At 37.7% G+C, this 26,676-nt stretch overlaps 1 protein-coding gene across 7 annotated transcripts; it reads left to right on the forward strand.

Moving 5' to 3' along the window:
• Window positions 1-26,381, forward strand: LOC127933313 (zinc finger MYM-type protein 4). 7 transcript variants are annotated; one of them, XM_052530202.1, is made up of 29 exons: window positions 1-180; window positions 7,791-7,846; window positions 7,986-8,198; window positions 8,647-8,745; window positions 8,889-8,944; window positions 9,935-10,099; window positions 10,179-10,257; window positions 10,734-11,151; window positions 12,138-12,300; window positions 14,203-14,409; window positions 14,654-14,816; window positions 14,974-15,089; window positions 15,262-15,603; window positions 15,810-15,960; window positions 16,901-17,073; window positions 17,197-17,341; window positions 17,562-17,678; window positions 17,756-17,799; window positions 18,648-18,795; window positions 18,912-19,042; window positions 19,128-19,260; window positions 19,360-19,551; window positions 19,853-19,947; window positions 23,521-23,665; window positions 23,823-23,974; window positions 24,148-24,262; window positions 24,923-25,171; window positions 25,277-25,400; window positions 25,845-26,381. In XM_052530202.1, exons 2-29 carry the CDS (start codon window positions 7,831-7,833, stop codon window positions 26,053-26,055), a joined length of 4,362 nt encoding a protein of 1,453 aa, XP_052386162.1. In that variant the 5' UTR covers window positions 1-180; window positions 7,791-7,830; the 3' UTR covers window positions 26,056-26,381. The 7 variants fall into 7 exon arrangements, 6 of the variants coding, with proteins under 6 accessions (XP_052386162.1, XP_052386165.1, XP_052386163.1 ...); XM_052530205.1 differs by having other exon boundaries at window positions 14,654-14,801; XM_052530203.1 differs by having other exon boundaries at window positions 7,803-7,846.
• Window positions 26,382-26,676: the final 295 nt, after the last annotated feature.

Genomic DNA, 26,676 nt, shown 5'->3' on the forward strand with positions numbered 1-26,676 from the left:
CTTCCTCCTGGACACCTGGGTGCAGCAGAACATTTGTCTGGAAGCAGCAGGAGCTTGATTCGAGTTGTTGCTTTGGCAAAAGGCTTTGTACGTCCAAAACAACAGTGAAGATTGAAAGACTTTTAAAACATCACGAGAACGCATGAAACCCCCTGTTTGACAGCTGATATTTATCTCTTCGTAAGTATACATTTACAACCCTCACGCATATCTGTTTCAAGGGAAAGCATCATTTCCTCTCTGTTCCCTCTCATATGTAGCCCGCTAGCGTTAATGCTAATGCACAACGCGGGTCTGGGAGTACGATGCTGATGATCAGTAGTTTAGTCCTCAGTTCTCTTGGTAAAACCATAAATACGCGATCATGAGCGCACGAGATCGCCTTTAAAAAAAATATTGGATTGTATTATTAGCATGATGGAATAAAGCAATGCATGCAGGGAGTTTGCAGCAGGCAGCTCTCAATGCAGATTCATGCAGCAGCTGTTGAACAACGTGTGCACGCGTGGGTTGGTTTAAGTGGCAATACTGGTGACACTGATATTGAAATAAATGTGTATATACACCAATGCGGTTCATTTTAGTTTATTTTGAGGTGTGTATGTGTTCTAGCTGCAGACCTGCACTCTCAGTCCTCTGTGACGTCACACCCGTACTTTCAAGCAGGGAACCGGAAATACGTCATTTGGTGCGTTAGGCTGTCACTGAAGAATTTTACGTCATCATATTCTTTTTGTTGACTCTTACCTTTCTTTTACTGTCTATGACTCTTACCTGGGCGATTCGGCTGATGAGACTAAACCCTGGCCCTTGTTTAGTAGTTAGAAGTGAGTCTATTCGTTTCAGCAATGTCAAGTATTGTATGTTTTTAAAAGGTGCCATAATAATTGAAAAGACGAGGGTTTTTACAGCAGGAATGTTTGCACATAGTCCTCTATTACGAGCTGAATGTACCTGTGGATCCCTGTACTACCTGCATCCTCCTCCAAAGGAGAGTCAAGCTCTGAGACTCTGGTTGAACACTTTGAACCAGAAAAAAAAAAACACCCAGTCATCCTTTTTTTATCTTCCAACAAAAGAACCAACAAAAGAGCATCTGGTAAGATGCTAAGAGCATGTGGCTTGGTATGAGGCTCTATTGAAGAATCGGGTATTTCAAATGATCTCTTATTAGGCTCCTCTGTTTACACTGGTTTGTTATAAAGTATGTGTAAAATTTGTCGCGATATTAACAATATTAATGGCTAAAAGCAAATCCCGTTCACCTGTTCTTACCAAGGATTCGATGCAATAAATGTTTCCATCATAATTGATAAAATCTTTACAATATTCGGAGTGTCACAATGAAACGGTTGTAGTGATATATTGTTACGTACTTCAGAGTGTAACAGATTATTGAAAAATAATGATGTCTGTCACACTTTTTCAGCACCCTTGGTTCCGGAAGTGTTTTCTCTTGAAAGGATTTTTAAAAAGTTTTCTTTAAAGGTGCCATATGCAAAAATTGAGGTAAAAATATCCATAACATGACCTACACGCATCAAAAGAATGAGAAGAAATAAGGGCGATGATGTCATTAAAAAAATGTCAGGTTATAGTGCTGCCGAGATATCAACCTTAATTAGCATTAGCATTACTAGCCCCGGCCCGACAGGTGTCGTAATACCAGTTTCGGCCATGCGAGGCGGTATGCGGGCAACATAACCACCAGCCAACCTGCAATACACGAATAACTCGCACGCATTGTGGGCGTGCCTGAACCTGATGTCAATCATGTGGAAAGTACGTACAGCACAGTACTTCATTTCAGTTCAGGGAAGAGAGAGAAAGGATGTCTCAAGCCCTTGGCAAGAGACCACCCGCTACAGGGAAACAACCGCGCTCGGAATCACAAATCAAATCCGATAAGAAAAGGAGCCGAACCAGAGTAAACATCGGCACTGCTTTTAATCGCTGGAGACAACTGATGGACCTGAAAGAAATGAGGTTTGACTCCGAACTTGCAACATTTCTTTTGGATTGGTAAGTTAGATGCTGTTAGTATTTCGCTAGAAGTTTGTTTTATTTGTTTGTGTATTTGTTTTCGGGAAGTTATAACATAAAAAATGTATCGAAGGCTGTTCGATAAACGTGCTAATGTTAGCGATGGCTAACCGTAGCTCCGTTTGATAATTAGCTAGCTATTGAGATTGAGGAGTCACGTGCCGATTTGGGTTGATTTGGGAGGGGTCTGAGCCGGTCGGCCCTTATGGCAGGATACGCTATCTGTTGCCAGGGGCAGTACCTTCAGAACTTCGCAGAGGCGCGACTAAACATTTCAGAGCGCTTTCATTTTTGCGCATTTATTTTGTCGGCAGAACAGATCGAGACGTATCTATGAATACGCGAAAGAAAAGGAAGAAAGTAAAGCAATTCAAAAACATAAGGCGAAAGAAAGGGGACCTTACAGGAACAAGCTCACACCAAGCGCAAAACAGCGGTGTTTGGAGAAGTTCTCAGGCAGCTCCCTGCAGCGGCACAGAGACCTGAACAATTTAACTCAGTGCACACATATGGACATTGGGAATTATATTGTTTACAATGTAAGTCACTTTGCATTCACGCTGTTAATGGCTTTAACCTAACCCGGACATTTACATCTCGCAATCACATATTTAACTACCCTAGCTAACACAGAACTGGTTTGTCCACTTTGCAGCCCCCAACAAAAAAAAAACCTGGTACAGTATGTGTCATTGGGTTAACATCAAATTATAACTAAACATACACCGCTTTACCCTAGATCAAAACATGTTGAAAACGTTCGTATACAATGAACATCTCGTTACAATCTAGTGTTCAGTCGCAGTTAATTACTTTGTCATTTTAGTCAAGAAGTGCATTCTAAATGCAATGTAATTACAATACGCTAAAACGCATGTGAATAAACTTACTTTGGCCAGTACAACACTGTTTTCTTCACCTGCTGTAGATGGACCCAGCCACAGCAGAAAGCCTCGTAACTTTCCAAAGACTTGTGGCTTTTAAACTCCTGCATTGTGTAGTAACCAAAAAATATATAATTCCCAATGTCCATATGTGTGCATGGAGGTAAATGGTCCAGGTCTCTGTGCCGCTTGACAGCTTCTCCAAATAACGCTGTTTTGCGCTTGGTGTAACCTAAAAAAAACTGTACTCCATTGTTCCTATGTTTTCCATATGTATTGTGTGAGGTACTGCAGCAGTTTATAACGCAGCAGTAACTTCCAGGCATGGTAAAACAGTGCAGAATTGCGAGAACCTCCTCTTAACAACACATGTAAACAATCCTGTTTCACCGCCGGTATCCTTCCAACATGACGGAGACTGTGATATCGAGGGAGGGGATTTGTGCTATGACGACAACTTCTCATTCTCAATAACTTAACGTTACCGGTTACCCATTTTATTATATAGGGCCGTGCATGTCTTTACTCATCTCATCAGTAAAGACGCTCCTGTAATTAGAAGTATATCTCCAGCACGTGTGTTCAGATCAGGGTTGCCAGGTTTTCACAACAAATCCTGCCCAGTTGCTTCTCAAAACTAGCCCAATCCCGCTTCCAGAAGGTTCCCCGATAAAACATTGCTTCTCGGGGATAAAATATACGTTTTTAGCAGGGTTGCCTTTGTATAATTCGCATTTTAGGGGCTAAATATCACGTTATTTGTATTGGGGTCGCTGTGACCTGCGGACATGAAAAACAACCACCACAGACTTGGCAACACTGGTTGGCATTTACTACACAGAGCCGTAATTCACTGACAATCTACACAAAATCGATGTTAAAATCGCAGGCGATTCTTTGTCGATTTTGAAAGCGATTTTGTGTTAGTTGACGGTAGACTTTGTGTAGTAACTGCCACTCCACCTGAACCAGTGTTGCCAAGTCTGCGGTTGTTTTTCATGTCCGCGGTTTGAAGCAATCCCAATACCAATAATATGATATTTAGCCCCTAGAATACTAATTTTACCAGGGAAACCCTTCCCAAAAATTTTTATTTTAACCCCGGGAAGCAATTTTATCGGGCAGCCTCCCGGAAACGCGATTGGGCTAGTTTTGGACTAGTTTTAAGAAGCAACTGGGCAGGATTTGTTGTGAAAACCTGGCAACCCTGATCTGAACGCACACTGATGAGAGGTGCATGAAAATCGCATTCGATTTTTTGCACAGCCCTATTATTATATCATAACTAACCTGCTCTGTCTAGTCTGTTGGTCTCCGTGTCCTCTTTGCTTCGTGGTTTTTCTGTGCGTGAAAAAATTGATGTGTGGCGTGAAAGCGTGTGAAAAGAGTCAATTGCGTGTGTCTCACGGTGAATGCTTGAGAGTTGGCACATTAGTTCTCAAGCAGAATAAAGGACAGGTTGATTATTGCTGTTTAGCGTTTGTATTAATCTATGATGTGTCCCTGTTTGAGTACAAGGACATAAAAAATAAATTAAAAGTGATACGTGGACCAAGGTGTCTGATATTGTTCATTTTAAGTAAAAGATTCTAATATTTCGTCCACAACAATATTAAATGAGGTTAACTTATAACTCATTGTGGTTAGTCTGCACGAGATCAACAAGCTTGTTTGCTTTGCGGCCGCTTTAAATACAAAATAAGCATTCGATCTACGTTAGAGCGTCTGAGTGCTCACAAATCTTTCTGCAGCGTCGTGAGCAGAGCGGCAAGAGCGATTTTTGACGCTCTAGACGCCGGCGGTGTGAACCATAGACAGTAAAAGAAACGCACAGTTAGGCTTCGGCTATGGCTGTAGTGTTGTTGTGAAGGTAGGGGCGGAGCATAGATGGCATAGAGACTATGCCGTTTCTTGTTTGTTACTCTAGAGTAGACGAATTCACTTTATTGAGGCATACTGCCCCCATCTGGTATGGAATTTGGAGTATGACTTGATTTTTTTTTTTTTGCCAAACATTACAGATGGCACCTTTTAAAGAGTTACGAGCCATTTAACCAAACTAACTAGGTAAATCGCAACATTACAAACTTTGGTTTGAAGCGAAAAATATTTGAAAATCAGACAAAAAGACTAAGGAATAAGAAGTTCACTTAATGGCTTCAGTGAAGAAAAGGACTACAATCCCATGAAGCATTGCAAACAACAATCAGAATAAAAATAGTGTAGTAATATATGTATAACTAATATATATATATTTCACATATTATGCAAATGGTTTGAGAAAGTCGGGAGACTGACAATGACACATTATTCACAATGCTTCATTGCAGGCGCTAAAGAGTTATTTTTTTGGCATGATTTGCTCGTTTTGATTCTCAGATTGGTAGAGATTTCTTTGCAGAATCATGGGTAATGTATTGTCTTACCAGGATTTGTGCTGTTAAGCACAATTTAAGAAAAATGTTGAAATAATGTGGCCTGATGGGTTCAACAAAAGCAACAAGCTTGCAAGAGTGGGGTTTAAGCGATCTAAATGTGTGGAGAATTGGAGAAGTCCAGAGAAAAGTCACCAGAGAAAAGTCATTTTACTGGAAGATTAAAAATTCTTTAAAAAAAAATTTAAACGAGCATGGAACCATTAATGTAATAAACTAGCCATTAATAAGGCCTGATTTCTGCAGTAACCTTTTCAATTGACCTAAATTTGTTTCCTCCTCAAAAAGCATCCTGGAACAAATTATTGAATATAAATGCAAAACTATTACCCGTTGACTACTGTCATCAACTGCCTATTTTATTTATATTAGCAATACTTTTCCTGTTTTTTTTTTATCCTGCTGTGTATAACTTTTTTAAAGATATACAGCTATGTCGGTGTAATTTACCATGTAGAAACACTGCACATTTTCATTATCTTAAATGTAATAAAACTGGACTCATCTGCAATTGCATAAATACTTGCATCTTCTTTCTTTTTAACTAGAAAAATAACATTTACTTTAATTTTGCATCATTAAAAAAAAAAAAATCTATTATCAGTAGTGTGTTCCAGCAGTGAACCCACGTATGTCACCGAGATCGAAGCGTGAACACGAGGCTGAGAGTGCATGTTTGCTGTCGGATTCATTCATTTGGATCTCTCTGGGATTCATATGGCATGGGAATGAATTAGCTAGGCTTCAGTATAAAACTAAATATAAATCACTGAATGGATGGGAAAGATGCCTGGTAGTGTAAGTGCCAGTGATGTGCGGGTTGATCCAAAATGAGCGGGTGCCTGCGGTCACCCGTGGTTACCCTCGGTTTCGAGTCATCCAAAAATATTTTTAATGATTTTCGGGTCGCGGTCGGTCTGGTCGTTTGAAATAACGATGCAAATTAAACCTTTGTAATCTATATAGTACTAAACATAAATTTGAAATACATAGGCTTACACTTTGTTGGCTGAATAACTTTTATGCTATTATAGAGTGACCACCTGTCCCACTTTACGTTGTATTGCACAGCAATTTTACCCTTTTTCCCGCCTCACTCAAATTGAGCATCTGTCCCGGTTTTTCATTCGACCCTGCCTAATAAATACATGGATACATCCATAGGCGTACTGTTAACTCATGTCCAATAGTTCAGAGGAGAGCAATAAAAGCGTTAGTCGATAAGCTCAGTCGTACGTCAATCAAACTGTTGACTGTTGCACGAGCCTCAACATTCAACAATCTCAAATTGGAGAGTGCGCTCACTGTTCGGTCAGGTTAAGCAGCCATGGCCAGTGTGGCGCAAAAAAGATAAGATGCACTTTTAATAGCGAATGGACCGCAACATACTCTTGGTTAAAGTAAAAATCTAAATTATGTCATTAATAACTCACCCTCATGTCGTTCTAAACCCGTGAGACCTCCATTTTTCTTCGGAACACAGTTTAAGATATTTTAGATTTAGTCCGAGAGCTTTCTTTCCCTCCATTGAAACTATGTGTATGGTAAACTGTCCATGTCCAGAAAGGTAAGAAAAATATCATCAAAGTAGTCCATGAGACATCAGAGGGTCAGTTAGAATTTTTTGAAGCATCAAAAATAAATTTTGGTCCAAAAATAGCACAAACTATGATTTTGTTTAGCATTGTCATCTCTTCCAGGTCTGTTGTGAGAATGAGTTCAAAACAAAGCAGTTTTCGATGTAACCGGATCTTTTTGAACCAGTTCACCTAATCGAACTGAATCGTTTGAAACAGTTCGCATCTCCAATAAGCATTAATCCACAAATGACTTTTTTTCTTTAACTGTTAACTTTTTTAATGTGGCTGACACTCCCTCTGAGTTCAAACAAACCAATATCCCGGAGTAATTCATTTACTCAAATAGTACACTGACTGAACTGCTGTGAAGAGAGAACTGAAGATGAACGCTGAGCCGAGCCAGATAATGACTCGTTCACGAGCTGCATTGGATTTCGGATCACCAGTAGTTCTTTCAGACGGTTCGATTCAATAAACCGGTTGAAGAAAATGGTTCACCGGTTTTTACTCTAATTTTGTTTAGCTATTTATTTGAAATATGAAGTTTACCATAAATGCAGCTGATATGTTACACAGCTATATATATAAAACAGCTTTTAACATTTAATTTGAACGTTTATTTTATTAATGTTTTTTTTCCTCTTGTGAATGTAAAATTTCTATTCTGTATGAAATGTGTGGGGATTAGTCTGCAAAAGTCTGCATTTTTTTGCATGAAAAAAAAAAAGTCATGCTGCATTCAAAACAAAAGTGTGTGTTTTGTCAACTGACTTTTTTTTTTTATTCCTTAAATTTTATTTGCTATGTTGATACCAAAACTAAAAATTTCACTCCTTCCATGTCTTTAGTATTCTAGGAAGCCAGCACTCTGTTAGCGGATCTGGCCAGATGGACCAGTCATCGGGTAAGACACTAAATACCTCAATTTCACTTCAGTTCCCTCCACTTGGAACTCCATTTTGTGTTTCTTTTAGTCCGTTTTTATTAGTTTCTTCTCACATGTTGGTGTATTAAACCATCTTTGTTTTTTCTTTATCCTTTAGAGCTTGAAATCAAAACATCTGCTGATCAGGGTGAGAGCAGCAGTGGTCAGACAGTGGATGATGAGCTCGATGGACTTCCAGTCTTTGGAACAGATGAAGATGATTGGGAAATAGACAGTAGCTTTGCTCAGAAAGCTTTGGAACAGATGGAAAGGGACAGCGATGATAAAAACGAAAGTCAAGATGGAGTGCCAACTAGCGGTGCAGATGCAGGTGAGTTTGAAAATGAATTTACTGAGCAAACTGTCATATGCTGGAAGGTTTCTGCAATTATATTAGGTCTGATTGACTAAGTGTGTGTAGACACAAATTTGTGCCTGAAATCTGAGTACAGATTTTCACAAACAAATCATAATTCACCAATAACTTTCATAGATTTAAAAAGTCCAAATTCTGAGAGGATGGAACATTGGCATGGGGTTAAGAATAAATTAATGTGCATATACGCAAGTTGTTGACAATTTCATCTGTGAGTAGACATACAAAGTAATCGGTGCCATTATAAGTGAATGAGACCCATTGTTTTCAATATAACTATGCAGTAAATCATTATTAGTTTTTTTAAAGGAAATAGTTCTTTAATGAGAGTTAACTATAAATCAGAATGTAGTTTAACTTATCTGGACTCTTTTTAAATTGGGATCCTTTTGGACTACGGAAGAGAACAGCTCATCTATCAATGGCTCTTCAGAAATGGATGAGGAAAGAGCGAAGGTTTCTGAGGACACCCCCGTGACCCCTTTATCAGACACTATTATAGGTAAAACAAAATAAAATTATTTTAAATATCTTTTTTCTTTTTTCCTGAATAATTTAGTCTGGAGTTATGATGAGCTGGACAACATGTTAAGATAATTATGGAACTGCATGTGTAAAAATGCTACTTTTGTCCTCCTCTGTCAGATATCCAAGACGTACAGTCTGAACTTAGAATTGAGTCATCGCGAAGTGATGCTAATGTAAGTATAGGTGAAAATATTGACTCCTTTTTATCCAAAAACATCTTAAAGGAATAGTTCAACCAAAAAGGAACATTTGCTGAAAATTTATTCACCATCATGCTGTTCAAGATTAAAATTTAGTTTTTCATCTTAGGAACAGATATGGAGAAATTCAGCATTACATCAATTGCTCCCCAATGGATCCTCTGCAGTGAATGGGTGCCGTTAGAAATGAGAGTCCAAACAGCTGATAAAAACATCATAATAATCAAACAAACAAAACATTAGTTGATCAGTTAACGTCTTGTGAAGTGAAAAGCAGTGGGTATATAAGAAACAAATACACCATTAAGGCATTTTTCATTTTAACCCATTTAACCCGTTTCTGACTAAAATATCTATCCATAATGAAAAAGTTTTCTCGTTTGAGTAAGGAGAGAAATATTCAAAGATCGAACACCAAGTGAAAACAGTTCTGTCGGTGGATTTTCAGAGTAGTTTAGAGGCTAGAAGCGACCGTTTAAAAATAAAATGTCTTAATGATTAATTCATCTGGATTTAGCCTCACAAGACATTAATTGATGCACTGCAGTCATGTTTATTATTGTGATGTTTTTATTAGCTGGTTTGGACCCTCATTACGGCCCCCATTCACCGCAGAAGATCCATTGGTGAGCAAATTATGTAATTCTAAATGTCTCCAAATCTGTTTCAATGAAGAAACAAACTCTACATCTTGAATGGCCAGAGAGATGAGTAAATTAAGCGAATTAAAAATTTTGGGTGAAATATTTATTTAAATTCTACATGGCAGGGTGCTGAAGGATATTTGCATTAGCGAGCATATGCACTGGTGGGCCTAATGAAATAGCTGCTGAATGTATGTGGTCAAAAGTGAAGGATAGCTTTATTCCTATTTCCCAGTTTTGGCTGCCGGTTAGTGGTGTTGTTCCAGTGTTAAATAGGACTGTGATGTTTGATTAAAGTGCTTTTTGTTCCTGGTTACAGCCGGAGCTCCCTTCTGAATGCGCAGGCAGAGAAAAAAGTTACTCACCTGTAATAAGTATTAAGGATGAGCCTATTGATGATGAATATGATAAAGCTTTAATGCCCCAGTCCGACATGAGCAGTGTTAAACAGGAGCTTGACAGTTCTGAAAGTAATGAGAATGAGGTAAGATTTGGTTCTGTGCTGTTCAATTTGTTGTAAAAACATATGTCATGTGTAATAAATTCCTTTTGAATCATTTCAGGCCTCCTCTGCATCAGATGAATTGAGGATTAGCTCTGTTTTCTCTGTCAGCGGAAACAGCAGTGATACAGTTTCTTCTGGTGAGTGCATAAAGATTTTGCTTCCATCACATCACTGTTTATCAACAGCTTTACTGTTGCCATCAGTGATAACTCTGTCTGGGTGATATATCAGTAATTTTCAGCTTTTTAATGATGGTTGATAAAGATCTCAATATTTATGTATTTGCTTAAAAAAAAAATCAATTTTAAGAAAACAAAATTTCTCCAACCAGCCATTAAAGCAAAATAGATTCATATCTAAAGGAGATGTTTAATGAAACAACTTTCAAGACACAAGTTAAATGTTCTAATGTCTTATGTTTAATGTTCAGCAAGGGAACATTAAATTCCTCAAGTGACAGTAAAGGGATTTCTAATGTTATATTATAATGTTTGATTTCTATTACATTTCTGTGCATAGAAATTAGTTTTGAATCCGCTCTTTGAAACTGACACTTTGAACCGATTCACAGAAATTAATCTAATTTAACAACAACTTTTGTTATTTCATACAGCATCTATGGCCCCCTCCCATGCATCTTCATTTTCAGTAATGTCCCAGAATGCTGCTCCACTCAGAGGAACTACTATACTTCTGCCAGCCCAATCCCAAACTCCGGTTCAGTTCCGGCTGCAACCCAAGACCCAGATGTATCCTCAGATCCCCACTCGCTCCCGAATGCAGCCGCCCATGATGCCCCAAACTCACCTACAGCCTCCTCCACAGCCACCCCAGATCCATGCCCCTCCACCCACAGTGAGGATCTGCTGCTCAGGCTGTTCCAAAGTCCTCCAGAAAGGTCAAACTGCATTCCAGCGAAAAGGCTCCAACCAGCTGTTTTGCTCCACTGTGTGTCTAACTAGTTTCAGTTTACCATCAGTTCAGTTTACCCCCATCGTTGCCCCTAAGAAAACCTGCCACCTCTGCCTTAAGTGAGTTCTAATGATTTATATATATATATATATATATATATATATATATATATATATATATATATATATATATACATATACATATACTTTTGTTGTTTACTATATAGTGAATCCATCTTCTGTCACTTTATTAATTGTATAGAAAAAATGTGTTAAATTAATAGTTTACCCTTAAATGGTTATTGTTGTTCCAAACCTATTGTCATTCTTCTGTGGAACACAAATTAAGTTAATAAAAAAATCTAAGTAGTTATTTTTCATACAATAAAAACATATAGGGCCAGATTTACTAAACCGCAAATGCATCTCCCAATTCAATAAAAGGGCCATTGGGAGTGGAAAGTTCTGCAGATGACCTTCTGACAATGTGCAAAATAATAAAGACCGCCAGCTCACTTTCATAATGACCATCGCAAACGCCCAAGGACAGGGCTTTAACCTTAAGTCAATCACCCTAGTAAACACATTGCATGATTTATTTAAATACGCTCCTCCCATTAATTAAAAGGGACACTACTACAAATGCACATGCAATAAGGTCAGCTAAAAAAAAAAAAGAAAAAAAGAAGTGTCTTTCATTGCAGATTTTTCATTACATGTTATTAGTAAATCCTGACAGTAGAGTACTCCAAAAGAGAGCTTGCAATAATGCAAGCTTTTAATAAAATCTGACCCATAATGATCCATAGTCATTTTTGGAGAGTAAAACAGCTGAGAAAATTTAAAAAAATTACCATTATGTTCCAAGGAAGAAATATTTGAATTTGGTATGATAAAAAAAGTGAATAAATAAAGACATTTTATTATTATTATTATTATTATTATTTTGCATGAACTATCACTTTAAGACAGAACAGCAACCTATACATTTTTTGGAAATTGATTATGATTGATAATGGTTCAAAAATTTGGTTATGCATAATTTAATGCATTTATACAAATGGTATGTGATCATTTTTTTAAATAATATCTTTATTGTTTCAAAGGGTCATTGTCAATTTAAAGGACTTGATAACAATCCCCGTGGGCTCTATGAACACACTAAAGGAGTTCTGCAGCCAAGCTTGTCTTAGTATTTATAAAAACAGATATGAAGATGCAACTCCAGATCTATATACACAATGCGGCGTGTGTAAGTTGGTGAAAGAGGTAAGGCTTAAATTATTCACGATGTAATTTTAGATGAAACAAACATTGTTTTGATTTTTGCATAATTTGTTACTCCCTTATGGGTTGAATAGTTTTTGATAAATGCAGATTGTGAAGTAGGTTTTTGTTAGTGCACTTTGATGAAATGCATTCAGTTTTTGGAATAAAGAGTACAAGATGTTATTTTCAAAACCAATTAAAAAAAGACATGGGTGAATTATGGCCCTCAACATGGTATAATCCTACCTGAGGGGGCAATTATCTTGTAGATGATTTTTTGCGCCATTATCTTGCATTATGAGCTAATGAGCCTCTTGCACAATTTGATAAGCTTTTGAGTTTTTTTTTTTTATAGTTTAGATTTTAACAATCATAAATGTACTGAGTATGTTCATTTAAAAAAATAGTCTCACCAGAGAAGTGTAAATAAACCATAGAAGGTAAAATAAGCCATGTTGCCCGCCGACCAGAGGGCAACAGTTGAAATAGAGAGTGGGCTGGGTTTGTGGGGTTCAAAGTGATTTTCTTAGTCCTTTTCCTAATTTTGGAGGTGTAAAGATCTTGTAGATTGGACAAACAGGGAACCAATCTTCTCAGCAGTACTGACTGTCAGTGTAGTCTCTTGATGTCTGATTTGTTAGCTGAACCTAACCAGACAGTTACGGATTCAATGATGGCCGAGTAGACCTGTTTCAGCAGCTCCTGTGCCAGGTTGAATTTCCTTAGTTGGCAAAGGAAGTACTTTTTAGCAATGGAGTTCCCACTTCAGGTCCTGAGAGATGGTGGTGCCCAGGAACCTGAATAACTCTACTGTTGCTACAGTGCTGTTCATGATGGTTAGTGGGGGGAGTGCAGGCAAATTTCTCCAGAAGTCCACAATCATCTCCACTGTTTTGAGCGTGTTCAGCTCAAGGTTGTTGGGACTGCACCAGGCAGCCAGCTCTTTAATCTGTCTGTAAGCAGACTCATCTCCGTTGTGTACGAGGCTGTTGATGGTAGTGTCATCTATCAAATTTCAGGAACTCGACAGGGGTCTTTTACAGTGCATACATTCGTATACAAGGAGAAGAGCAGTGGGGAGAGCACACATCCCTGAGGTGTGCCATTGCTGATTGTGAGTCCTAGATGTGAGTTTACCCAGCCTCAATAGCTGCTGCCTGTCAGGAAGCTGCTGATCCACTGACAGATGGAGGTGGGCATGGAGAGCTTGGGTCAGTTTGTCTGAGAGAAGGTCAGACATGATGGTTTCAAAGGCCAAACTGAAGTCTACGAGAAAGATCCTTGTGTAAGTCCCAGGTCTATCAAGATGTTGCAGGATATAATGCAGTCCGATGTTGACTGCATTATCCACAGACTAGTTTGCTATGTATGCAAACTGAAGAGGATCCAGCAAGAGTCCAGTGGTGTCTTTCAGATAGGTCATCACCAGTCTCTCAAAAGACTTCATGTCCACAGACGTGAGAGTGTCCGTAATCGTTAAGTCCATTGATTTATAAATGTAAAAAAAAAATGGGGGGGGGGGGGGATGATAGTGGAGCATTTGAAGCAGGAGAGGAATACACACAGCTCCAGTGATCTATTGAAGATCTGGGTACATTTGCTCCATTTCAGTTATTTGATCAGCCAGCTGTTGCAGCACTGTGCTCACATATGTGTCTAGAGGAACATTCGCGAGCATGAAAGAGGAAAACAAGTATAAAGAAATAATTGTCCTCTGACTTTAACATGACATTCTGTCTTAAAAACGTAAGACTTACGATGCGAGATGCTGAAAACTGTCACACAGTTCTTGTGTAAACATCTCTTTAGCCCACTGCAAAGTCATAGAATGTCAATGCAACTTGGAATCCATTCAGTTAAATGCTGTGATTAAGACATGCATTGTTTTTCTTTGCATTACAGATTCAGCATGAAGTGACTCATCTGGGTGCTGTGCACAAGCTGTGCAGCGATGAATGCTTTGCACGCTTCAGATCCTCCAGAAACCTCTACATGAGCTACTGCGAGAACTGTGGCAACTGTACGGCCTCAGGAAACTATCACCTGGTTCAGATAGAAGATAGTATTAAAAAGTTCTGCTGCACCGAATGCATCTCTAATTACAAACAGGTACCCCAACATAACCCGAATGAAATTGCAGTTCTGTGCTCAAGCTGTGTTTGTTATTCATGGTCTGATTCATTCATTTTTACGTCCCGTGGGATACGCAGGCTTGAATTTGACTTGTCTCCCAATTCCATAACTTTGCAGTCAATAGAAGTGAAAAGCCCCAAAATATGTTTTAAAACAAAATAATTTTGCGGATTTATAGCTGTTGTTTTTTTGTTGTTGTTTTTTTTTTACTGTGTTGCAGAAAAGTGGCAAGAGGCTTCACTGTCCCTACTGCCAAGATATCAAAGATATTGAACAAATGATGGAAGGGACAAACATACAGGGTGTCACAGAATTCTTCTGCTCTCAAAGATGTGTGGCCCTGAGTCAAGCATCTCCCAGTTTGACAGGTAAATATTTGAAATGTAAGTTATCTCATAACTTTTTTCAATTATAAAAATTGTAAATCAGTTGTGTCTTTTTTAAATAAAAATGGCACTGTCAATGTATTCTTTATTAGGCTTTATGAGATTCACCTAAAAAGTGTTTTCTTCTGCTAATCTTTCTTGCTCTACTCTTTAGGCACCTCTTTCCCATGCACAACTTGCAAGAAGTTAGCCGTTCCACAGTATCACCTTGCCATTTCTGATGGGTCCATCAGGAACTTCTGCTCATTAGACTGTGTGGGCAAATTCCAGGTGTTGAATTGTTTGTCTCTATTTCCAGTACTTTATTTGAGTACATATGTGTTTAGTCTATACACCTGCTTGATTACAGGTGTAAAGCTTCATTTGCTTTCTTTCCACCACTCAATTATATCGGTCATAGTAAATCAGATGTGAATTTTCCTTTTTTTCTCTCTCTCTATAGGAGAAACTGAATGCATCTGTACCTCATAACCAGATGAATGGAAACTCACAAGGACCTCCGCCTCAAAGCGCTGCACCACCTCGACCCACCACCGACCATCTCCAGCCCACTCAAACTTCATCCAGTGTTCCTGGCCCAAACCACAACCCTCCCCCACCTTTCGTACCACCATCCATTCAAAATCCAGTTCCAACTTATGTGCCAGCTCCTGCTGTGGTTAACTCGCAAGACGCCCAGCAGCAATGGCCAATCAAGCCTCCCTCATCATCTGACACAGTACGGCTGACGTGCAAACAGTGCCAGAATCAGTTCAGCTCAAAGCCTGAGGTTTTCCAGTTCAAGGTACGGCTAACAAAACAGTCACATGACTGAATCGGTGTCCAAATCACAGCCATACCGATACTTAGAACAACAGCGCAATTGCAAGTGTGATGTTACATTTATACAACACCTCCTTAATAAATGTCAGACAATATTGGCCAGATAGTTCATTATTATTTTTTTTTAATTCTTTTTGTAGTTTTTCAAAAAGTTTTTCCTTCTCTTAGGGTCACGCAGGGTTGTTCTGTTCTCGAGCGTGTTGCGACACATACAAGAGGGAAAGCAGCGTGAAAGCTTTGTGCGAGTACTGCAAAATAGAAAAAGTGGTCAAAGATATCATCACATACGAAAAGCAGCCGAGATCTTTCTGTTGTGAAGGTTTGTGAAACATCTTTACTTGATTCGTAATGGAGCCTTCATTCGACATTTGGCGGAAATTTTGATATCATGGCCATAAATTAAGAACTGGTTCCTACTACAGTGGCCATGATTTGCTAATTTGTTCCCTTGTTGTAGTAAATTGTGGCGACAATTTAAAAAATTTTCCCTCATTTTAGTAGTTTAATCAAACTGAGGTAACGAATTGGAAAACTATTTACCACAACGTTGGAAAGAATTAGTAAATTGCCCAACTTTACAGCAGAATTTTTAATCCTGGTTCAATAAGTGGTTATGGTCTATATAGCTAATTTTGCTCTTCATGATAAGTGACAACTGTGAATATGTTTTTATTTTTATAAGTCATCCGTTTAAATTAAGCCTTAAGCATAATTAAGGGTGTGGCCACTTGAGTGACAGGTGGATCGGCGTTGCTGTCTCCGCTGTCGAGCTAGGTTGGTGTGGTTTCAGCAACCAGCTCCCGCCTCTTTCCCCATTTTTGATTATCAGGGTGTGACGCATGGTTATGTGTTACCAAGATGCCGATGATCTGCCCTGCCCACTTTAAGCTTCAAAAACGCTATTCAGAAATCTACGGGTGACGTCATGGACACCACGTCCATGTTTTTTTCCTACGTCGTGCTTTGTTTTAACATTGGGTCACAAAAACAAAATGGCATTTGTTCTGTTCTGCTAGTGATCTTTATTGTTTTGCTTATTATTGGGCTTATGCGTTTCACATTAATATTTTTACATTTCTTGAAACATTTTCATTTACTTGCTTACAATAAACAATGAAGTCTTGTCTGGCCACTTCATACACAATGTAAAATCGTGAACAAAATCAAATTGAGAACTTTTCTAAATAATGGTTGGTGTTTATGTCTCACTTTTCCACATACATTTACTTGTCTTTCATTCATTCTTTCTTCTTTTATAGGCTGTAAACTGCTTTTCAAGCATGACCTTGCCAAACGACATGGAGGTCAATGCAGGGTTTGTGCCTACTGTCAAAACATGACCCACAAAACCATTCAGAACTTCTTTGGGGGCAAACTTGAGGAGTTTTGCACAGAGGAGTGCATGTCTCTTTACACCGTTCTCTTTTATGAGGTTAGAGAACATTAATTATGGATTTTAGCTGTAGCTGGCCTTTTATTTCTTTAAGAAAGCCTTACAATTATCTTTTTTTAATTGTTACATATTTTTGCTTCATTCCTGCATGCATTTTGTCAGATGGCCAAGTGTCATGGCTGTAAGAATCAGGGCTCATTAAAGGAAAGCCTCGTCTGGGATGGAACAACAAGACACTTCTGTAACTTGTCCTGTTTGCTGCAGTTCTGTTCAAAGTGCATTACCCCTCATCAGCCAGCAAGCAATGGTATTCACCATGTAGTTCTATATGTAAAACTGATCTAAAAATATAGTAGGGCTACCAGTTGACATTGTGTTTAACACATTTATTTATTTAGCGGAGTGAAACCTGTTGATAAAGACTCTTAACAGATTCAAGAGTTTAATATCATATGTATTGTAAAATTGAATGATCAAAACTGTTTTTATTATGAGATGGACTCACTCTTGTTGCATCATCATTTAAGGTGCTGTGTCTAACACCACTACAGTTCAAGCTCCATTATCTCTGTCGAAAGAAATGCCTGTAATTGGTGGTGTGGTGTCACTGGCCTCCACATTACCGGGAAATACTGCTCTTACAGGTATTTTTTCGATGTCTCTTTAAATCTAAATCTAAATCTTTTCATTAATGTTTTAATTATTAAAGTTTTCTTTGCAGGAGCTCTGCCTACCTCCAATGCCAGCTCAAAAAACATTGGGGAAGTAAGTACTGATGCACACATACTTTGTGTTGAAAAGGGTTGTATAACGTACACACTTCTGGTCAAAAGTTTTTTTTTTTTTTTTTTTTTTACTTTTCTGCAAGAACCATTCAGCAAGCATTTAATTGTATAAAGTAAATCTATTTATAATGTTGCAAAAGATTTATATTTTAAACAAATCTAACTTTGTATTTTTCTCATAGGATCCTGCAAAAAATGTATCCCAATATAAACAATATTAAGCAGCACAACTGTTTTAATTAATGTGTAAAATTTATATGCCATTTTTCTCTATTCTCCATGTACTTTCATATATTTTTGAAGAAGGAAATCTGCATGAAGTTTTATAACTTTCATAATAAGAAATGTTACCTGAGCATTAAATCAGCATATTAGAATGATTTCTGACGGATCATGTGGCACTGAAGACTTAGTAATTAAGTAATTAAGTAATTTACATTTTTGAATATTTTATAATAATAATAATCATAATCATAATAATAATAATAATAATAAATTAATTGTGATATCACTGTTTTTACTGTATTTTTATTAAATATTAGAGACTAGAAATTCCCCAAAACTTTAGAATGGTAGTGAATGTAAAGATGCATTTATCAAAAGTGACTGAAATAAAAGTTATACAGACTTTTTACAATTATAGAGTAAATAAATAAAACGCATAATTACAAATAAAGGTGTTTGATGTATTAGTTTTTGATTCAGTTTTGGTATTGCTATTGGCAATGAAATTGTAGTTTTTATAAAAACTTTGCATTATGTGCTTCTTTTTGTCAAATCTGTGATGTTTTTGTTTTTAGCCCTTATATTTCATGCTATTTCTAATAGGCCAGCACACAAACCGATGCTGCAGTGTCTGCTATTCCATATCGAAGAACGTTGAAGAACAAAGCTCTCATGTGCAGACCGATTACTGAAGAGCAGGGCGTCCAGTGTCAGCCAGAGCCTCCACTACCTCCAAATCTGTGCCAAACAGGTCGGTCTGCCTCACTCTTACTGTCACGCCTGCCAGAAGACCTTATTCCGTACAGTCATAAGCAATGTAAAATATGTTGAAATTACATATTGCAATAACATTTTCTCTGTCCTCAGTGATTGATGAAAATGGAGAGAGAGTGAAGCTGGTCCCAGTGCCGGTGCCCATTCCGATGCCAGTTTACATCCCAGTACCAATGCATCTATACACCCAGTACACACCCTTTCCACTGGGCCTACCTCTACCGGTATGTAATCTTTGTAATTACCTACAATGATTCTGTCCTATAGTTTAAAGCTCATCTTGAATCTTTTTGTGCTGTTACCTCCCAGGTGCCTGTTCCCATGGTCATCCCTGGATCTCAAGACTCCCCCGAACAGAAAGACACTAAATGTAGCCTGCCTGCTCAGAGCTCAGTGGAAGACGACGATGTGGAGAAGGGAAAAGACAAGCCTGCGTCACACGGTGCATAAACATTTTATTACTTTTGGACCATTTGCATATCCAAATAAACTCCTCCAGTTCTTCAGTATTTGACTGGATGAGGATTATTGTCTTGCTCAGACCAGGGCAGCACTTACAGTGGTGATTTGGAGTCAGAGGCCAGATCAACACCCTTCAGCTTGGCAGATACTGAGGATCCTGGAGTCAACGTGAAGCCACCGGTGCCATCGACCGAACTAGAGGAGCCGGTAGCCGCTCGGACCCCGTCTTTGTCGTCAGAGCAGCCAGATCTGGAAAATGATTTTCCTCGCTGTAAGTTAAGATTTAAGAAAAGTGTTACCTGATTAGTTGCAATTAATCTGTAATCTTTTTCTTTAGTTAAACATGCCAACATCTTAAAGATATGTGCTATTTGTCTATATTTCTCAAAACACACATACTCCACTAAGTACTAACTTAAAATAATAACTTTTTCATTTTTCCAGCACTTTAAGAATGTAACATTAATTTTATAGCACGTTCTGATGAGCTTTTCATTCATGTTTGAACAAATGTGGGTAATATTTCAAAATTCCAATTCCAAAATTATGACACCCATTATATCATTTCACAGCATCAGCTGACCCTGGATCAGCTAAAGAGAACAGACTGGTATTGACACTGAAGAGACGTAAGAGGGGCAGAGACAGCCACCCTCCCAGGAAAAGGGTATGTAATCTGACAGAATCAGATTCCCGGCTTGTTGAAAAGACATTTGTCTTGAGCGACAGAACGACAGAACATCGGCCAGAGTCTGAAGTGTGAAGTCTGTTGAAGTGGGTTGTGTCCCGTCTTTTAGATGAACGATAAAGACTGAAGTGTTTCCAAAGTCTCTTGTCCAGACTTGTTGATCAGTATATACCGTAATTAGGAACAGTAACTGCAGAGAGACTATTTCTCTTAGATATAGCTTAGATTTTAATTTTTTTTTTTTTACATTTAGGATCATTTGGCTGTATCTGTTGTAGAGGTGCTCCGATCACGATCGGCCGATCGTTATGCGTATCTCCTCAGTAAAGCCGGTTTTCTAATCAGCGGTTAATTCCATCAGGTGCGTGATTTCACATAGAGTAGCTGTTAATACACAGAGCCGTTGTTAATAGAGAAGATGCGCAAATCACGTTCATTTTCAGCGTTTATTGGCCCATCTTCTCAGTTAACAACGGCTCTGTGTAGTAACAGCTGCTCTATGTGAAATCACACACCTGATGGAATTAACCGCTGATTAGAAAACCGGCTTTACTGACGAGATGCGCATTAACATCGGCCGATCGTGATCGGAGCACCCCTAATCTGTTGTCAAGATTAAGGACTGTTAATTGTGACCCTGGAGCACCAGTCTTAAGTCGCTAGCAACAGCCAAAAAATATTGTATGGGTCAAAATTATCAATTTTTCTTCTATGCCAAAAATCATTAGGATATTAAGTAATGATCATGTTCCAGGAAGATATTTTGTAAATTTCCTACCATAAATGTATCAAATCTTAATTTTATGATTCGTAATATGTATTGCTAAGAATTCATTTGGACAACTTCAAAAGCGATTTTCTCAGTATTTATATTCTTTTGCACCCTCAGATTGTAGATTTTTTTAAATAGTTGTATCTCAGCCAAATATTGTCCGATACTAATAAACCATACATCTTATTTCAGATGATGTAGGTATCTCATTTTTGAAAAAATTGACACATAAGAGTAATTTTGTGGTCCAGGGTCACAAATGTTCCAAAACATTTGTATAATTTCTTGCATTGTCATGTATTGCTAGTTTATATTTTTGACTGGTCATTTTAAAAATGATTTACGCTTGGTAGATCGATTGATGTTTTTCATTTGTCAATGGCAAATCACAAGGCTATTTTGTTGTTCTTCTATCAAGTTTGTTTTGTTGTACATGGAAAGTTCTATAGAGACTTTTGGGTAGCACTTTATTTTACAGTCCTGTTCCTCATGTACATACTATGTACTTCTTATAGTAATTACAATAACTATGTAATAATTAGGTACTAACCCTGAACCTACCCCTAAACCTAACCCTACCCCATGTAGTTACCTTGTGTTACCAGAACTTTCTTAGATAAATACACTGTAAGTACACTATAAATACATGTTAGTACACGTACTGTAAAATAATGTGCAACCGACTTTTGAGTATATGAGACGTTGTGCAGTAACCATTCAAGTTCACATGGAGATGAGCAAGTGTAATAGCTGTTGTGGAAAAAAATTGGGATCATTTGTGGACTGTGGACATGAACAAAAAAATTGGTTTCCTATTTAATTTTGGATGTTATGGACCATTTAATAAACCAGAATGCCATGGAATCGGTCAGAGGAATCTGTGTACATCTGGCTAAATGAATTCAATAAAATATTTCATTGAATATATAATGTCACTGTTATCCCTGGAAATAAGCAGTATCGTTCATGCCATATTGGCTAATAAATGAATCAAAAAGCTCCAAGAAAAATATGAATCCAGTCCTGGTTTTGGATATGCTATGAAACAAAATGAAGGTAAAATAAAGTCTTCATTAAACTGATAGGTCTCCAAAATAAAAAACATTTACTCACCTTCATGTTCAGCTTCTAAAGCTGTAATCTTTCTTCTGTGAAACAGATAGAGTCTAATAATATTTCATTTGTGGGTGATCCATTCCTTTTAACACTTTTTATTTAGGTGTGTCGTGCTGAAATTACACATGTAGATGTCATAGTCCCATCATCCCCTGCAGACCGTCGCTCATTACAGAGCTTTACTGGGTTACTGACAGAAATAAAACTCCTCCTTTTTCAGATCTTAAAATACCGGCTCCAACTTCTATGTGAGCCTAGCTTAATCTAGGAAGAATTGGTCATTATTTTGATTTTAATTTCTTTAACTTGTTACACCGCAAGTAAAAATGATTTTTTTTTTTTTTTTTTTTTTTTTTTAAATTAATGATAAAATCCATGCCAGATTCAAAGATTTGTACATTTGACGTGTCAGTGACGCTAGAGAAGAATTGATAGAGACCTCAAAACTGGCACCAGAAATCTTCAGGAACATTCGCTTTCTGCCAGAAAACAAAAGGGTGCTGTGAGAAGTGTGATGCCGTCAGATGGCATTTGGAAGGTTTGTATCCCTCCGGAGGGAACCTGGCAAATAGGACGGTCTAGCTTGTTTAAAGTGTGAAGCAAAGGCTCTTTAGAAACCAAGAACTTCGTACATAACACCATGCAGCCAATTACAATGAGACTGAATGCAGGCCAAATGGGGACAGAAGAGGCTGGAAGTGAAGGAGAGGATGATGGAGGAGTGGTTGCCATGGAGGCTGCTACAAGTCACCATAAAAGGATATGAATGTGTCGGCATCTGTCAGTGACACGTTCTGAAGAGTCTGCGCATGCTTCACTAGAATCGAATGTTATCGTTTAGGTTTTACTTTGTGTCAGGAATACTCCGGCTTTCTTTGGCTTCATTCATTCCTATTCACTTTTTGTGTTTGTTTATTTATGTGTTTATGATTTCTGTTGAGAATTTAGTATAAGCCTTTGTTTATAATATCATAATTAGAATTGTATTATTTATTTTGTCAATGTAGCATTCACATTTTTTTGCCAGTAAATTATTATTAAATAAATAATTAAAATAAAATAAATAATGAAATGATAAATAAAATATTTTATTTATTAAAATAAATAGACATGTAATATTGGTTTGAGTTGATTTGAGAGTTTTTGTTCTCTTGCTTGTATATTAGCTTCGAGCGTCATTTAAAACTGAAAACAATCATCCTAATAACAAGATAAACGCTAAATGTTAATTTATAATATTAATATAATAGTTAGAATTTTTATATATAATAAAATATAAGAAGTTACATTATCTATGGACTAGTTATTTTTATCAAAAAAAATTAATTTATTTACCTCTATTTTAAAAGGATAGTATTTATATAGTAATATAGTATTTGTTCATATTTTGAATTAGCTTTTCTTTTTATATTTTCAGTTTTCATTTTAGTTTGCATTTTATTAATGTTTTTAAATGATTCTATTTGGCTTATTTGGATTTTTTGTTGTTGTTGTTGTCATTTAGCGACATTTGTTTACTATTCGAAAGAGTCATGAAACAGCATATTTTCAGATATTGCATCTACTCCGGATTTTTATTTGGTTTAATCTTTCAATTGCACTTTAATAAGGGAACTTCTAAAGGTTGTCTAGTAATAAAAATTGGGTTTTTATGTCTCATTCAGGGTCGTAAGCGATCTGGCACCGATACACCGGGAGGTGTTTGGCTTAGTTCCTCCAGCTCAAAGCTCAACCAAATGTACGGAGTGGAAGCCTGGGCCAGCTGGGTGCGAATGAACGCGGGACAGAGCGAACAGGAGCAGCAGTCCCGTAAGTTCACACATATGGGTCAGAACATGGAGTCTGCTTCATGACTCGCGCAGCGTGCGTTGTTAGTGAAAGGTCACTGTCACAGTTAGTGTGTGACATTACTCTGACCTTCCATGTGTCTAAACAACTTTTTCTTCACCCACTGTGTCTTATTCAGAAGGCTCCTTGACTATGAAGGAAGATTTGTTGCAGTGCACTTCTGCGGATCTCAGTTATGGTCTTTGCCGTTTCATCAAGGAAGTCCGCAGGCCGAACGGCGAGCCTTATGAACCTGATAGCATCTACTACCTGTGTCTAGGCATTCAGCAGGTTTGACCTTAAAAATAAAGCATTTGCTCCTAAATCCAGCTTGATCTGTTATTACACCCTAGCTTCAGTTAAATTAAATTATATTTAAATATTTTTTTATTTAATTTTTTGATCGATATGTTCTAATAAGCATTTTCAGTGACACATTCTGTCTCGACTCATTTTTTTTTTAGCGTCTGCTTGAAAATGAGCGTCTTGAAAATATCTTCACGGACTCGCTCTATAGTCAGTTCATCAGTGACATCACCACACTGCTGAAGGACTGGGGATATATGTTGCCTCCTGGAGGTAACAGTCCTTTTCACTTTTTGTCATTGATTGTCAGATATATAGCCTATTAAGAAAGCCAAAGTCCAACAAAAATTTTGACTATCCTTTCAACCCATTTTAAAGGAAAACACCACAGTTTTTCCATATTCCACTATGTTATTCCCTCAACTTAGACGATTGGATACTTACCTCTCCTGTCTCAGTGCATGCACTCAATCGCTGTAGCGTGCAGTGCCACTATGTTAGCATTTAGCTTAGCACCATTCATTCCTTAGGATCCAAACAGGGATGAATTTAGAAGCCACCAAACACTTCCATGTTTTCCCTATTTAAAGGCGGCAACATGAGTAGTTACATGAGTAAGTATGGTGACACAAAATAAACAGTTTTTCTAAGCAGATAAAAATGATGACTATAATGCATAGCGGAAGAGCACTTCGCAGCACTTTGACCTCGGCGCAGTAATTTCATTACTCCTGAAACAATTTTTTTTTTTTTTTTTTGTAATCAAATTTTCACAATATTTCTGTTTCTACTGGATTTCGTTTAATTTAAATGCAGCCTTGACGAAAAACATTTTTTTAAAAATCTACCCAACCCCAAACTTGGTACAAAATTGAAAAATTCACTCTTGTTGTAAATAGGTTTTTAAAACCGTCTGTTTTTCTGTTTCTTCAGGATATGTACACTCACGGGTCGAGGAGGAGTACCTTTGGGAATGCAAGCAGCTGGGCGCTCTGTCTCCCATTGTTCTGCTCAACACGCTGCTGTTTTTTGGAGCCAAGCTGCTCAAACTCAAAACGGTTGAAGAGCATCGACGCCTTGCATTCTCCAATGTCTCCCACTGCTCAAAGACCACCAAAAACGGCATGACCGCTTATCTTCGCTTCAGACTACCTGGCAAGGAAGAAGAAAAGGACAAAAAAGGTGAGGGCTGCAGTGGTCACAGTGTTTAAATTACAGAGCTTCTAGTCACATGAGCGTGCATCTATGCTCATAATATTTCTCGATTTGTGTTAATCGAACATCAAGCACCAGCTGGTAAAAGGAGGAGAGAGGAAGAGAAGGTGGAAGAGGAGATTTTGGAGATGCCTGAAAATGTGGAGAACCCCTTACGCTGTCCTGTCAGACTCTACGAGTTCTATCTCTCAAAATGGTGAGCGTTATTTTATTTTAAGGGATAGTTCACTCAGAAATGAAAGTTGTCATGATTTACTCACCATTATATACTTCCAAACTTGTATGTTTTCAATGAGAACATTTTCAGTGAAAGTGGATTATATTTTTACTGTAAAGTCGTCATTCCTCTGCCAAACAGTTAAACTTCCATCTCATTTTGTGTTTTGCAAAAGATTGCAAATAACACTCACTTGATATTTTGGCGTGAACTATTCATTTAGTGTAGTTTATTACTCCCTTCCTACTTGTATCACATTTTTGTGACTTTATTTGAATTATGCAGATCCTTGAATGATGCAGCTTGAGTTTAGCACACAAAATGAGCATCTTTCAAATTGCTTTTGCTTGGAGGAAAAGAGCCCTTTATCTGGTGCTTTCAGTTGCACGGCTTCATAATGTTCATTCTCTTGTATATCCACAGCTCAGACTCTGTGAAGCAGCGTCCAGATCTTTTCTACCTGCAGCCCGAGGCCTCCTGCCACCCCAGCAGCCCTGTGTGGTACTCAGCCCAGCCACTGGATCGCATCATGATGGAGAGCATGCTCACACGGATCCTAGCTATACGGGACATTCACCTGGACTCTAAACATCAGCAAAAGGACCTGGACTCATCAGATGAAGAAAGCTCTTAATGAAAACCTACAAACTCTGAGACCTAAAAAAAAAAACATCATGAGACATTTAATGACATCAATGTATTACTTTTATTCTGATGGGAATGGAATACAAACAGACATGAATGAAACTGAAACTGTGCACAAGCTCAACAGACATTCCCGAAGTCGTTTATTCTATCATGAATGTTCCCGAAAATGAAATTTGGACGGAATAGTTTGGTTTTTAGTCACAAGTAGATATTGTTTTTCAGTATTTAGTATTATTTAGTGAAAGCTTTTTAAGTTTAAACATTCATCATGTCATTGTTGGTAACCTTTGAAAATATATATGAATTCTCATATGTATGACTGGTTTGCTTCTGGTACAATTTATAAGGGTTGCCCCTGATTTTAACTTGCTTTCTACACAATCGCTACTTTTTCACTTATTGACATGAAAACAATTCACAGCCACAAATTTTTGAGCAACTGCTGGCGATGCTACTAACAAATTAATACTAACACTCCGCTATGAGAGAACAGACAGTGAAGTTAGAAATCAAATTGCATTTTAATGGACAAGAATGTGTATATTCCCATGTGTATAAGATGCATGGAAGAAAAAGACAATTTTCAATGTTAGAAATAATTTTTTTT

This window comes from Carassius gibelio, chromosome A17 (genome assembly GCF_023724105.1).
Source record: "Carassius gibelio isolate Cgi1373 ecotype wild population from Czech Republic chromosome A17, carGib1.2-hapl.c, whole genome shotgun sequence".
In the NCBI taxonomy this organism is placed as follows: Eukaryota; Metazoa; Chordata; class Actinopteri; order Cypriniformes; family Cyprinidae; genus Carassius; species Carassius gibelio.

Bases quoted from the DNA above. Each gene is read 5' to 3' on its own strand.
- LOC127933313 (XM_052530200.1), top strand. From the start codon at position 1,832: ATGTCTCAAGCCCTTGGCAAGAGACCACCCGCTACAGGGAAACAACCG. The intron at 7,847-7,985 runs GTAAGACACTAA...TTTATCCTTTAG, and splicing joins CCAGATGGACCAGTCATCGG to AGCTTGAAATCAAAACATCT. The intron at 23,975-24,147 runs GTTTGACCTTAA...TTTTTTTTTTAG, and splicing joins TGTGTCTAGGCATTCAGCAG to CGTCTGCTTGAAAATGAGCG.